This window comes from Bufo bufo, chromosome 2, assembly GCF_905171765.1.
Source record: "Bufo bufo chromosome 2, aBufBuf1.1, whole genome shotgun sequence".
NCBI lineage: Eukaryota > Metazoa > Chordata > Amphibia > Anura > Bufonidae > Bufo > Bufo bufo.
Window position 1 is genome coordinate 356041687 of NC_053390.1, and position 12510 is coordinate 356054196.

Genomic DNA, 12510 nt, shown 5'->3' on the forward strand with positions numbered 1-12510 from the left:
AAAATCCTCAATATCGGCCGATAATATCGGCCAAACCGATAATCGGTCGATCCCTACTGTGTTTCCTGTCCGTCAAAAATATGACCTGTCCTATTTTTTTGACGGACAACGGTTCACGGACCCATTCAAGTCAATGGGTCCGTGAAAGAACACGGATGCACACAAGATTGGCATCCGTGGCCGTAGGTTACTTTCATACAGACGGATCCGAAGATCCGTCTTCATAAAAGCCTTTTCAGAGATGAGTTTTCACTTAGAATATACTGTCGGATATGAGTTTTCACTAACACAGAGGCGTTCCCATAGTGATGGGGACGCTTCTAGTTAGAATATACTACGAACTGTGTACATGACTGCTGCCTGGCAGCACCCGATCTCTTACAGGGGGCTGTGATCCGCACAATTAACCCCTGAGGTGCTGCACCTGAGTGGTTAATTGTGCATATCATAGCCCCCTATAAGAGATCAGGGGCTGCCAGGCAGCAGGGGGCAGCCCCCCCCCCCCCCCTCCCCAGTTTTAATTTCATTGGTGGCCAGTGCGCCCCCCCCGGCCCCCCTCCCTCTATTGTAATATCATTGGTGGCCAGTGTGCGGCCTCCCCCGGCCCCCCCTCCCTCCCTTTATTGTATTATCATTGGTGGCCAGTGTGCGGCCTCCCCCGGCCCCCCTCCCTCCCTCTATTGTAATATCATTGGTGGCCAGTGTGCGGCCTCCCCCGGCCCCCCCTCCCTCCCTCTATTGTAATATCATTGGTGGCCAGTATGCGGCCCCCCCCTCCCTCTATTGTAATATCATTGGTGGCCAGTGTGCGGCCCCCCCTCCCTCTATTGTAATATCATTGGTGGCCAGTGTGCGGCCTACCCCGGCCCCCCCTCCCTCCCTCTATTGTAATATCATTGGTGGCCAGTGTGCGGCCCCCCCTCCCTCTATTGTAATGTCATTCGTGGCCAGTGTGCGGCCTCCCCTCTCTCCCCCCCCCCGATCATTGGTGGCAGCGGAGAGTTCCGATCGGAGTCCCAGTTTAATCGTAACCATGGCAACCAGGACGCTACTGCAGGCCTGGTTGCCATGGTTACTTAGCAATATTACAATATTAGAAGCATCATACTTACCTGCTGTGCTGTCTGTGACCGGCCGGGAGCTCCTCCTACTGGTAAGTGACAGATCATTAAGCAATGCGCCGCACAGACCTGTCACTTACCAGTAGGAGGAGCTCCCGGCCGGTCACAGACAGCGCAGCAGGTAAGTATGATGCTTCTAATATTGTAATATTGCTAAGTAACCATGGCAACCAGGCCTGCAGTAGCGTCCTGGTTGCCATGGTTACCGATCGGAGCCCCAGCGATTAAACTGGGACTCCGATCGGAACTCTCCGCTGCCACCAATGATGGGGGGGGGGGGGGAGGCCGCACACTGGCCACCAATGATATTACAATAGAGGGAGGGGGGGCCGCACACTGGCCACCAATGATATTACAATAGAGGGAGGGGGGGCAGCACACTGGCCACTAATGATATTACAATAGAGGGAGGGGGGCCGCACACTGGCCACCAATGATATTACAATAGAGGGAGGGGGAGGCCGCACACTGGCCACCAATGATAATACAATAGAGGGAGGGAGGGGGAGCCGGGGTGGGGGCCGCACACTGGCCACCAATGATATTCAAACTGGGGAGGGAGGGGGGTCTGCCCCCTGCTGCCTGGCAGCCCCTGATCTCTTATAGGGGGCTATGATATGCACAATTAACCCCTCAGGTGCAGCACCTGAGGGGTTAATTGTGCGGATCACAGCCCCCTGTAAGAGATCGGGTGCTGCCAGGCAGCAGGGGGCAGTCATGTACACAGTTCGTAGTATATTCTAACTAGAAGCGTCCCCATCACTATGGGAACGCCTCTGTGTTAGAATATACTGTCGGATATGAGTTTCACAATCTAACTCATATCCGACAGTATATTCTAACATAGAGGCGTTCCCATGGTGATGGGGACGCTTCAAGTTAAAATATACCATCGGATTGGAGAAAACTTTGATCCGATGGTATAATAGGGGACTCCTGACTTTACATTGAAAGTCAATGGGGGACGGATCCGTTTGAAATTGCACCATATTGTGTCAACGTCAAACGGATCCGTCCCCATTGACTTGCATTGTAATTCAGGACGGATCAGTTTGGCTCCGCACGGCCAGGCGGACACCAAAACGACTTTTTTTCATGTCCGTGGATCCGCCAAAAATCAAGAAAGACCCACGGACGAAAAAACGGTCACAGATCACGGACCAACGGAACCCCGTTTTGCGGACCGTGAAAAAATACGGTCGTGTGCATGAGGCCTAAGTGTGTATACCTAGATAGCTCTCAGTCACTGATAGTTGTATACAGAGGAGGTATTGTTAGTGATAGCATTCTCTAAGTGTGTATATACAGAGATAGCTGTCACTGATAGATGTACACGGAGGAGGTATTATCAGTGATTTATAACATTCTCTCTGTAAGTAGCTTTCAGTCATTGGTAGCTGTACACAGGGATGGTCTTAAGTATCGAAAGAGCAGATATATAAATTACTAGCTTTACTGAATCTTTTCCCATAAAACTAGCTATCAATCTGCTCAGCTCCCCCTGCTCTATAACATGCTGCCTGCAAATTGCACTGTATTTTGTGGTTATGGATTCTTATTAAAGGGGCTGTCCTAGCTTCCGATATCAATGACCTGTTCCCGGACGGCCACTATGCCATGTACGGAGCTGTGCTCTGTACACTGTGTAGTTTCAACCACGAGGTCTGCCCAAAACGGCTGATTTGGTGCTGAGTGTCGAACGCCCACATATCTGGAAACCGGATATAGTAGATTTAGAGGCCTCACATGTGAAGGAACTTGGTTACACCTGGAGAACCCCAGTTGTTAGTGCCAGAGACCAACTTATACAATTGAAATGGCTACATAGGGTGTACTATATGCCCAATAAATTGTTTCAGATGCGTAAATTACTTAGTCCCCAATGTACATGATGTGGACGTGATGGGGGCGGTTTCTTCCATATGGTGTGGCAGTGCCTAATCATTCAGAGCTTCTGGATGGAGGTTCATGCCTATATAAACACTAAAACTGGCTTTTCAGACGTTTGCACACCGATGACGAGTCTTTTAGGGCTAGTTAATGATGTTATTTCCATTAAATATGGTAGACGATTGTACAGATTACTTTTGTACTATGCAAGGAAAACTATTCTTCTGAATTGAAAGACCCCCAAAATTTCACCCAAACATTGGATACAATTAGTCAACTCAGATCTAGAATTATATAAACCTGTCTATGAGCATAGGGTGATGCCTGACAGTTTCCTCAAAATAGCATACTCTTCTCAGGTCCGGAGGGGGTGGAGAATGTTTGATGTATGTATGCCTGAATGTGGTTGGCGTATTTTTGTATTTCATACCCAGAACTCTGCTGTTGCCTCCTTGGAAAGGAGTCATGTGTTTTTTTTTTTTTGTTTTTTTTTTATATCCTGTAACACGTAGGGTTGTTTCGGGTATCGAAATTTCGATACCCAATCAATACTTTTATGCCAGTATCGATTCGGTACCGGGATATTCATTTTTTCGATACTAGGCTGTCTAGTATCTCCTCTTATGAGAGAACATGGCGCTCAGCGCGCGTTAGGTTCTCTTATTCCTGACAGTGGAGAAGGAGGGAGGGAATCCCTCCCTCCTATGACGCGGCCACCGCTGAGCCCAATGAATGTGTGGCTATTTAAAGCAGGAGGCGGGACAGGGGAGGTAATAAACTGCTGCGCCGTCTGAGCTTTTTGTGTCCTCCCCAGCATCAGCCCGAGCCCCAGAGTCAAGCAGCCAGCATAGCAGGTACCCGGCCTGGACACTGTGCCACCAATGATAATTAACCTTTAATACAGATACAGGAGGCGGGTGTCGGCGGCAGAATCACATAGCCGACACCTGAGGGGTTAACTGACGCTGATCGCAGCGCCCTGTCATAGAGGCCAGCACCCGACTCCTGTATCTGTATTAAAGGTGAATTATCATTGGTGGCGCAGTGCATCCACCCCCAGTATCAAAATCATTGGTGGCAGTGACCACAGGGTCCCTTCCCCTCCTCCTCATTGGTGGCAGTTGTGATCGGAGCCCCAGCAGTGTAATCACAGGGCTCCGATCGGTTACCATGGCAGCCAGGACGTTGCTGAAGCCCTGGCTGCCATGGTCATCTTACTGCTGCTGTGTGTACGATGCACAGGGCAGCAGGGAGAGTGTGAAGTCCTATTCACCCTAATAGTGCTCTATCAGGGTGAATAGGACAAGGGATGAAAAGATCCCAGGTTCTAGCCCCTAAGGGGGGAAATAGTTATTAAATAAATAAAAAAATATTAAGTAGAAATCGTCCCCTTTCCCAATTTTACATATATAATATTTAAACAATAAATAAATAAATAAACATATTACATATCGCTACGTCTGAAAAGTCCAAACTATTTAAATATTTTAAAAATCTCCTATGCGGTTAACACCGTAACAGAAAAATAAATTAAATAAAAACCACGCAATTCACAATTATTATTTTTTTGTCCGCTTGTCCCCCCAAAAAATAGGATAGGACTGTTTGATTATTGGCCAGACATTCCATAAAATGCAGTATACACACAGCGTTTTTGGTGTTTTTATTCTTTTTGCATGGTATTGAGTATCGCAATACTTTTTTATGGTATCGAAACTGAATCAAAATTTTGCCATTGCAACAACCCTAGTAACATGACATTGTCTTGTTCTAGTGGAGTTCACTGAATTACTCCAGATGGTGTGCTGTCTGTTAATTGTTATATCTTGGAGTTGTTGTACTCTTTAAAACTTAATAAAAAGACACTATTAAAAATTAGAACGCCCATGTCACTAACCAGCGGGTGTGAACCCACTGTGCCACGTGTCCTACCTCCTCTAAGGGCATTGTCTAAGTGAACCCCTGGATCTTCACAGTACCCCTGGTTGTGGGGATAGACTTTGCTGAGGGGAACACCAGGGGTGCAGGACCGAAGGATGAGGCAGAGGCCTAGTCAGACAGGCAAAAGGTCAGGGTAGGCGGCACGGGTACAGGTCAGGCAATCCGGATCGGCAACAGGAGAGTCAAGGCAAGCGGAAAGGGATCTACCAGGTAGCAGAATCCAGGAATACAGATACGAGTCAGGGGGCTGAGCCACTTATATATGTGCAGGATGACTAGAATAAGTCAGCGAGGTCACATGACCTAACCCATAAAGCCCAAGAAGTGATGCGCGCCGTCCCTTAAGGAAGTGCTGCAGGAAACAAACGGCAATCATGCTGAGGCCAGGGCTGAGAGCAAACTGTGGAGCGGATCCCAGAACAACAGCACCCACACAGACGGAGCTCAGGACTGCAGTGGTGAATGGGAAGCGGCAGTAAGCAGGGGAACAGCTGCGCACAGCAGTCGCTGTTACAGCCCACATATCTGACATTGGTGACCTGTTCTGAGAATAGGTTGTCAATATCTGTAGCCCGGAAACCCCTTTAATGGTAGGTCATTAACATCTGTAATCAGGAAAACCCCTTTAGGAGCACTACAAATGGTGGGACAACCCTGCTCCTCTTGCTTTCTTAGCCAGCCCGTCCCTCTCCTTGACGGACCGGTTCGAGAAAGATGATTGTGCAGGAACCTCACCAAGATGGAGAGGAAGGGACTGGCAAAGGAAGCAGGAGGAGCAAGGGCACTCAGTGACTTGGGACCACCCTTTCTGCACTTAACTACTCATTTGCACATGGATTAAAAGTCCTTTTTCTCCAGAATGAAGCAACAGATTACATTCAGCCGAGCCAACTCTACAAGGCCTTGTGCCTGGTTTACGGTTGACGTTCCTGGTGACAGACTCCCTTTGATTACATAACTTATCTGTACAAGAAGCAGAGCTGTCTCAATGAAGTGGCCTTGAAGCTGCTTCATTTGAAAAGTCCTGTGGTGTTCATCCCCCCACAACCAGTTTTACAGCAGCAGCTTATAGTCGGGGGATGTGCGGTGAAGAATTTAGATACCGAGCAGTTCATGGTATTTTAGTTCAAGAAAATATTAAAGCAAATTGATGAACTCACAATAGTATTTTTAGGCATTTCTGTAAATTCTATAGATTGTATAGGGCTCTGCTCACATTTCCATAGGAGGCTTCATTAGGAACCTTCACCAGAAATGTCTGCATATTTCATGGGGAAAAAATAGTGCAGCACGCAGTGGGGAGAGCCTTATTCAGTCTTCGTGTGTTTCTTGTCATTTACTTATGACCATCATATTCTTATTATCATCAGGTCAAACTTCTGATCTCAATGTCCCAAGTACCCCACAGAAACTTTCTGTGCCACCGCCAAGTGGCAGACCATCGCCAGCACCACCTGCAGCTTCACCCTCTGTTGCTTTGCCTGGTCCATCGGTTCCACAGCCAACACCTGCTCCTCTTGTTCAACTCCAGCAAAAACAGAACCGAATAAGTCCAATCCAGAAGCCCCAGGGCTTAGATCCTGTTGAAATTCTACAAGAAAGAGAATACAGGTACAAAATTAAAACTTACAAAGGGCCCACCATAGATCTTATTCATCTTCATTGTTTATTGGAACATTTATGGCGCTAGCGTTATGTAGGTGGCGGGTATGCAGATAGAAAACTTACTAGAAGCATTAGCGTCACATCAGTCAGAGATTAAAAAAACAAAAATTTTTACGGCATGCAGGACTTTTTTTCCTGTCAAAAATAATTGATCTTTGACAGAAGTGAGACAAACGAATCATGACTGATCCTCAGAAAACGTATCTTCTTTTTTTCTTTTCTTTCCCCCCCCCCCCCCGATGGATCAGAAGAACGGGAAGATAAACGATGATGTGAAGTCAAGATTGTTAAAAAGTTTCATATCAAGGCTTGTACTATTGATGAAACTGCAAAAAAAAAATAATAATTAAATCTGACTTCTCTCAATTTAGTGCTTAGTATCAGGGTCCTAGGTTCAAATCTGACCAAGGAGAAAACCTCTGCATGGCGTTTGTATGTTCTCCCTCTGTTGGTGTGGCTTTCCTATGGGTAATTCGGTTTCTTCCCACACTCCAAAATTATATAAATAGGCAATAATTGGCTTTCTATGAAATTGGACCTAGAGTGTATTGGGGCCAAGCACCTAGACCAGGGATGGCCAACCTGTGGTTCTGTTGCAAAACTACAACTCCCAGCATGCCCAGGCAGCCTACAGCAGGGCAAGGTGGGAGTTGTAGTTTTCCAACAGCTGGAGAGCCCTGCCCTAGACGGTAGCCACTGACTAACCAAGGAGTGGGACCAGCCACACAACCGTCCCTACGTTTTGAGTTCCTGTGAGAAAAGCGCCTTACAAATGTTTGTCATCTATCCCCTTGTGAATTCATGCCTATATTTTTGCTCATTTATTATTTTACCCATTTAACATGCACTGTCTGCGTAATTGTTTTATTTTGCTGTATTTTTTTTTAAATAAAAAGATGTCCAAAATCACTTCCACTGCCTTTACTAGCACCAGGCTTTTGACTAACAGAGAATTGGAGGTTGACTCAAATGTGTGGGAGTGGGCAATGGAAAAGTTAGATAATAAGCATCAGTTGCTTCCCTGTGGTGTGAGACGTGTGTCACAGTCTTTTGTGTTGGCGGGAGGTCTAGCGATGGGACTGGCCCCGTGGGGCTTATTATGTGTAATGATCTTTAAGGGGCAGGAGTCCACAGAACATCAACATGCTAATAATTGCTTTGACCAGCTCTCCTGCACAGTCTGCACACGGGGATCCATTTACTTGTACAAACGGAGCTATCCCTTGATGTGCTGTACTGACGCCTAAGGGAATATTTCTTCGATCTTTTACTATTATTGCATTTAATCTAAAGGAGAGAAAACATCCTCTCCTTGTAGAAGGAAAAAGAAAAGAAGCTAGCTTTGTCTATAAAGATTACAATGGGCAGCCCCTGCTGTGATGTTTTCTCTAATGCCGTAGTGTTTGTTCGCGCAGCCAGAAAAACGCAAAATAACGTTAATAGAAATATACAATGAATGAAAGCACAAATGATTACCATTGCTTAGGTTGGCTTCCTATTCTACCAATAGGTGATCAGAAGATTTCTTATTTTGTATTGCAATATTTCTCTCCAGGTCCCTGTTCTTTTGTGCCTTCAATATTCAGTAGTGGTGAAAGCTTTGCCTTTTCTCCTCCCTAGCATGGTATGCTAGCATTTGTGTCAGCAGATGGCAAGTCTAAAGTCTGTATCTCACAGAATGTATATGCATACAGTTGTCATTAGGCTGGAGCCGTAATTACGAGCATCATAGTGTCTGCAGTATCCAGGGCCAACTCTACTCTTACTGCAGTGCAAAGGAGGGAAAGACCAAGTCACCCGCCTTGCACTCAAATCTGTGATATTTAAATATAGAACATATATTTCAACCTTTTACTAAAGGTCATAGGCTCTTATTTTCTCCTAATGGCATATAAATGGTTGCGTTAGTCCTCTAGTCAGCCTGACACCTTAGATTTGTGCCATTACTGTTTAACTCCTTCCTATACACACCGTAGTACTATCTGGTGCTTTCTCCACGTTCCGTTTCCAGGTGTACTACACATTTGACACCCTGCTCTAAGGCCCAGGATCATAGATAACTCCAATCCCAGCCGTTCAACCAATTAGATGCAGCAAGTGGCCAGAGAAGGGGAGAGACCTACCTCTTGCTTCATAACACTTAGGCTGGGTTCACACGGGCGTTGCGGGAAAATGTGCGGGTGCGTTGCGGGAACACCCGCGATTTTTCCGCGCGAGTGCAAAACATTGTAATGCGTTTTGCACTTGCGTGAGAAAAATCGCGCATGTTTGGTACCCGAACTTCTTCACAGAAGTTCGGGTTTGGGATCGGTGTTCTGTAGATTGTATTATTTCCCCTTATAACATGGTTATAAGGGAAAATAATAGCATTCTGAATAGAGAATGCATAGTAAACTAGCGCTGGAGGGGTTAAAAAAAATAAAAAAAAATAATTTAACTCGCCTTAGTCCACTTGATCGCGTAGCCCGGCATCTCCTTCTGTCTCCTTTGCTGAACAGGACCTGTGGTGAGCATTAATTACAGGTAAAGGACCTTTGGTGACGTCACTCCGGTCATCACATGATCCATCACCATGGTAAAAGATCATGTGATGACCGGAGTGACGTCACCAAAGGTCCTTTACCTGTAATTAATGCTCACCACAGGTCCTGTTCAGCAAAGGAGACAGAAGGAGATGCCGGGCTACGCGATCAAGTGGACTAAGGTGAGTTAAATGTGTTATTTTTATTTTTTTAACCCCTCCAGCGCTAGTTTACTATGCATTCTGTATTCAGAATGCTATTATTTTCCCTTATAACCATGTTATAAGGGAAAATAATAATGATCGGGTCTCCATCCTGATCATCTCCTAGCAACCGTGTGTGAAAATCGCACCGCATCCGCACTTGCTTGCGGATGCTTGCGATTTTCACGCAACCCCATTCACTTCTATGGGGCCTGCGTTGCGTGAAAAACGCAGAATATAGAGCATGCTGCGATTTTAACGTAACGCACAAGTGATGCGTGAAAATCACCGCTCATCTGAACAGCCCCATTGAAATGAATGGGTCGGGACTCAGTGCGGGTGCAATACATTCACCTACCGCATTGCACCCGCGCGGAAATCTCGCCCGTGTGAACGCAGCCTTAGGCTTCTTTCACACGAGCGTGACTGATTAGGTCCGGATGCGTTCAGGGTGTGTTCAGTGTTCGCACTATTTTGCAAGCAAGTTCAGTCAGTTTTGTCTGCGATTGCGTTCAGTCAGTTGTTCAGTTTTGTCTGCGTGGGTGCAATGCTTTTTGATGCGTTTTTCACGCGCGTGATAAAAAACTGAAGGTTTACAAACAACATCTCTTAGCAACCATCAGTGAAAAACGCATCGCACCCGCACTTGCTTGCGGATACAATGCGTTTTTCACTGAAGCCCCATTCACTTCTATGGGGCCAGGGCTGTGTGGAAAAACAGAATATAGAACATGCTGCGATTTTTCACGCAACACAGAACTGATGCGTGAAAAACAACGCTCATGTAAGCAGACCCATTGAAATGAATGGGTCAGGATTCAGTGCGGGTGCTATGCGTTCACGTCACGCATTGCACCCGCACGGAAAACTCGCTCGTGTGAAAGGGCCTTAGGGTCCATTCACACGTCTGCAGAATGGGTCCGCATCCGTTGCGCAAATTGCGGAACAGGTGCGGACCCATTTATTATCTATGGGGCAGGAATGGATGCGGACAGCACAGTGTGCTGTCCGCATCTGCATTTCCGGAGGCCCCCCTCCGATCTTCCGGTCCGCGGCTATGGGAAAAAATAGAACATGTCCTATTGTCAAGAAATAGACACTTCTATGGGGGTGCAGGCCGGGTGTATTGCTGATCCGGAATTTGCAGATCCGCTCGACACTTAAAAGCCCAACGCAAAGTATTGCAGTTTTTTCTTAAGAAAGATCAGAAAATGACCTGTTCATGCAAAATTCTAAAAGTTAAAGTTCTAAAAAAATCCAAATGCAAAAACTATTTTTCTTTTTTTTTTATATATACATACCGTATTTTTCGCTTTATAAGACGCACTTTCTTCCCCCCAAAAGTGGGGGGAAAATGGCCGTGCGTCTTATAAAGCGAATACTTCGCTGGCCGCTATGCTGCACAGCGCGGCCAGCGAAGTATCAGTGACAGTGTGGAGGGAGGAGGCGGGGCCCGGTGCAGTGACTCTACTCTAATACACCGGGCCCCGCAACTGTTAAACATTCAATCTGATAGTATATGCTCTGTACGGGCGGCTCTTATTATAGTACCGTAAGTATAGCGCAGACCGGCATCTCCATCGGTCATGCGCCGCTTGCCGCACCTCCTTCCTCATGCGCCGTCTGCTCCAGCTCCCTCAGTCATGCGCCGCCTGCCCCAGCTCCCTCTGTCATGCGCCGCCTGCCTGTTCATTCATAAAGTGAGATAAGCAGGCCGGCGGCGCATGAGGAGGGAGATGGGGCAGGCGACGCATGACAGAGGGAGCTGGAGCAGACGGCGCATGACAGAGGGAGGTGCGGCAAGCGGCGCATGACCGATGGAGATGCCGGTCTGCGCTATACTTACGGTACTATAGTAAGAGGCGCCCGTACAGAGCATATACTATCAGATTGAATGTTTAACAGTTGCGGGGCCCGGTGTATTAGAGTAAAGTCACTGCACCGGGCCCCGCCTCCTCCCCCCACACTGATGCATCTGATGGGGGATCTGTAGATGACACTTATGGGGATCTGTGGATGACATAAGTGTCATCCACAGAGCCCCATAAGTGTCATGCACAGATCCCTCCTCAGTGTAATGCACAGATCCCCCCTCTGTCATCCACAGATCCCCCCCATCAGTGTCATCCACAGATCCCCCCCCCATCAGTGTCATCCACAGATCCCCCCATCAGTGTCATCCACAGATCCCCCCATCAGTGTCATCCACAGATCCCCCCATCAGTGTCATCCACAGATCCCCCCATCAGTGTCATCCACAGATCCCCCCATCAGTGTCATCCACAGATCCCCCCATCAGTGTCATCCACAGATCCCCCCATCAGTGTCATCCACAGATCCCCCCATCAGTGTCATCCACAGATCCCCCCATCAGTGTCATCCACAGATCCCCCCATCAGTGTCATCCACAGATCCCCCCATCAGTGTCATCCACAGATCCCCCCATCAGTGTCATCCACAGATCCCCCCATCAGTGTCATCCACAGATCCCCCCATCAGTGTCATCCACAGATCCCCCCATCAGTGTCATCCACAGATCCCCCCATCAGTGTCATCCACAGATCCCCCCCATCAGTGTCATCCACAGATCCCCCCATCAGTGTCATCCACAGATCCCCCCATCAGTGTCATCCACAGATCCCCCCCATCAGTGTCATCCACAGATCCCCCCCATCAGTGTCATCCACAGATCCCCCCCATCAGTGTCATCCACAGATCCCCCCCATCAGTGTCATCCACAGATCCCCCCCATCAGTGTCATCCACAGATCCCCCCCATCAGTGTCATCCACAGATCCCCCCCATCAGTGTCATCCACAGATCCCCCCCATCAGTGTCATCCACAGATCCCCCCCATCAGTGTCATCCACAGATCCCCCCCATCAGTGTCATCCACAGATCCCCCCCATCAGTGTCATCCACAGATCCCCCCCATCAGTGTCATCCACAGATCCCCCCCATCAGTGTCATCCACAGATCCCCCCCATCAGTGTCATCCACAGATCCCCCCCATCAGTGTCCTCCACAGATCCCCCCCATCAGTGTCATCCACAGATCCCCCCCATCAGTGTCATCCACAGATCCCCCCCCATCAGTGTCATCCACAGATCCCCCCCATAACAGTGCGTCATCCACAGATCCCCCCCATAACAGTGCGTCATCCACAGAT

At 47.8% G+C, this 12510-nt stretch overlaps 1 protein-coding gene across 3 annotated transcripts in view; it reads left to right on the plus strand.

Moving 5' to 3' along the window:
• SMARCA2 (SWI/SNF related, matrix associated, actin dependent regulator of chromatin, subfamily a, member 2) overlaps positions 1 to 12510 on the plus strand; it is a 289118-nt gene that overhangs the window by 92813 nt on the left and 183795 nt on the right. For all 3 annotated transcript variants that reach the window (XM_040417115.1, XM_040417114.1, XM_040417116.1), the window contains exon 6: positions 6323 to 6563. In XM_040417115.1, the coding sequence (XP_040273049.1) occupies positions 6323 to 6563 (241 nt within the window). The remainder of the gene's footprint in view (positions 1 to 6322; positions 6564 to 12510) is intronic.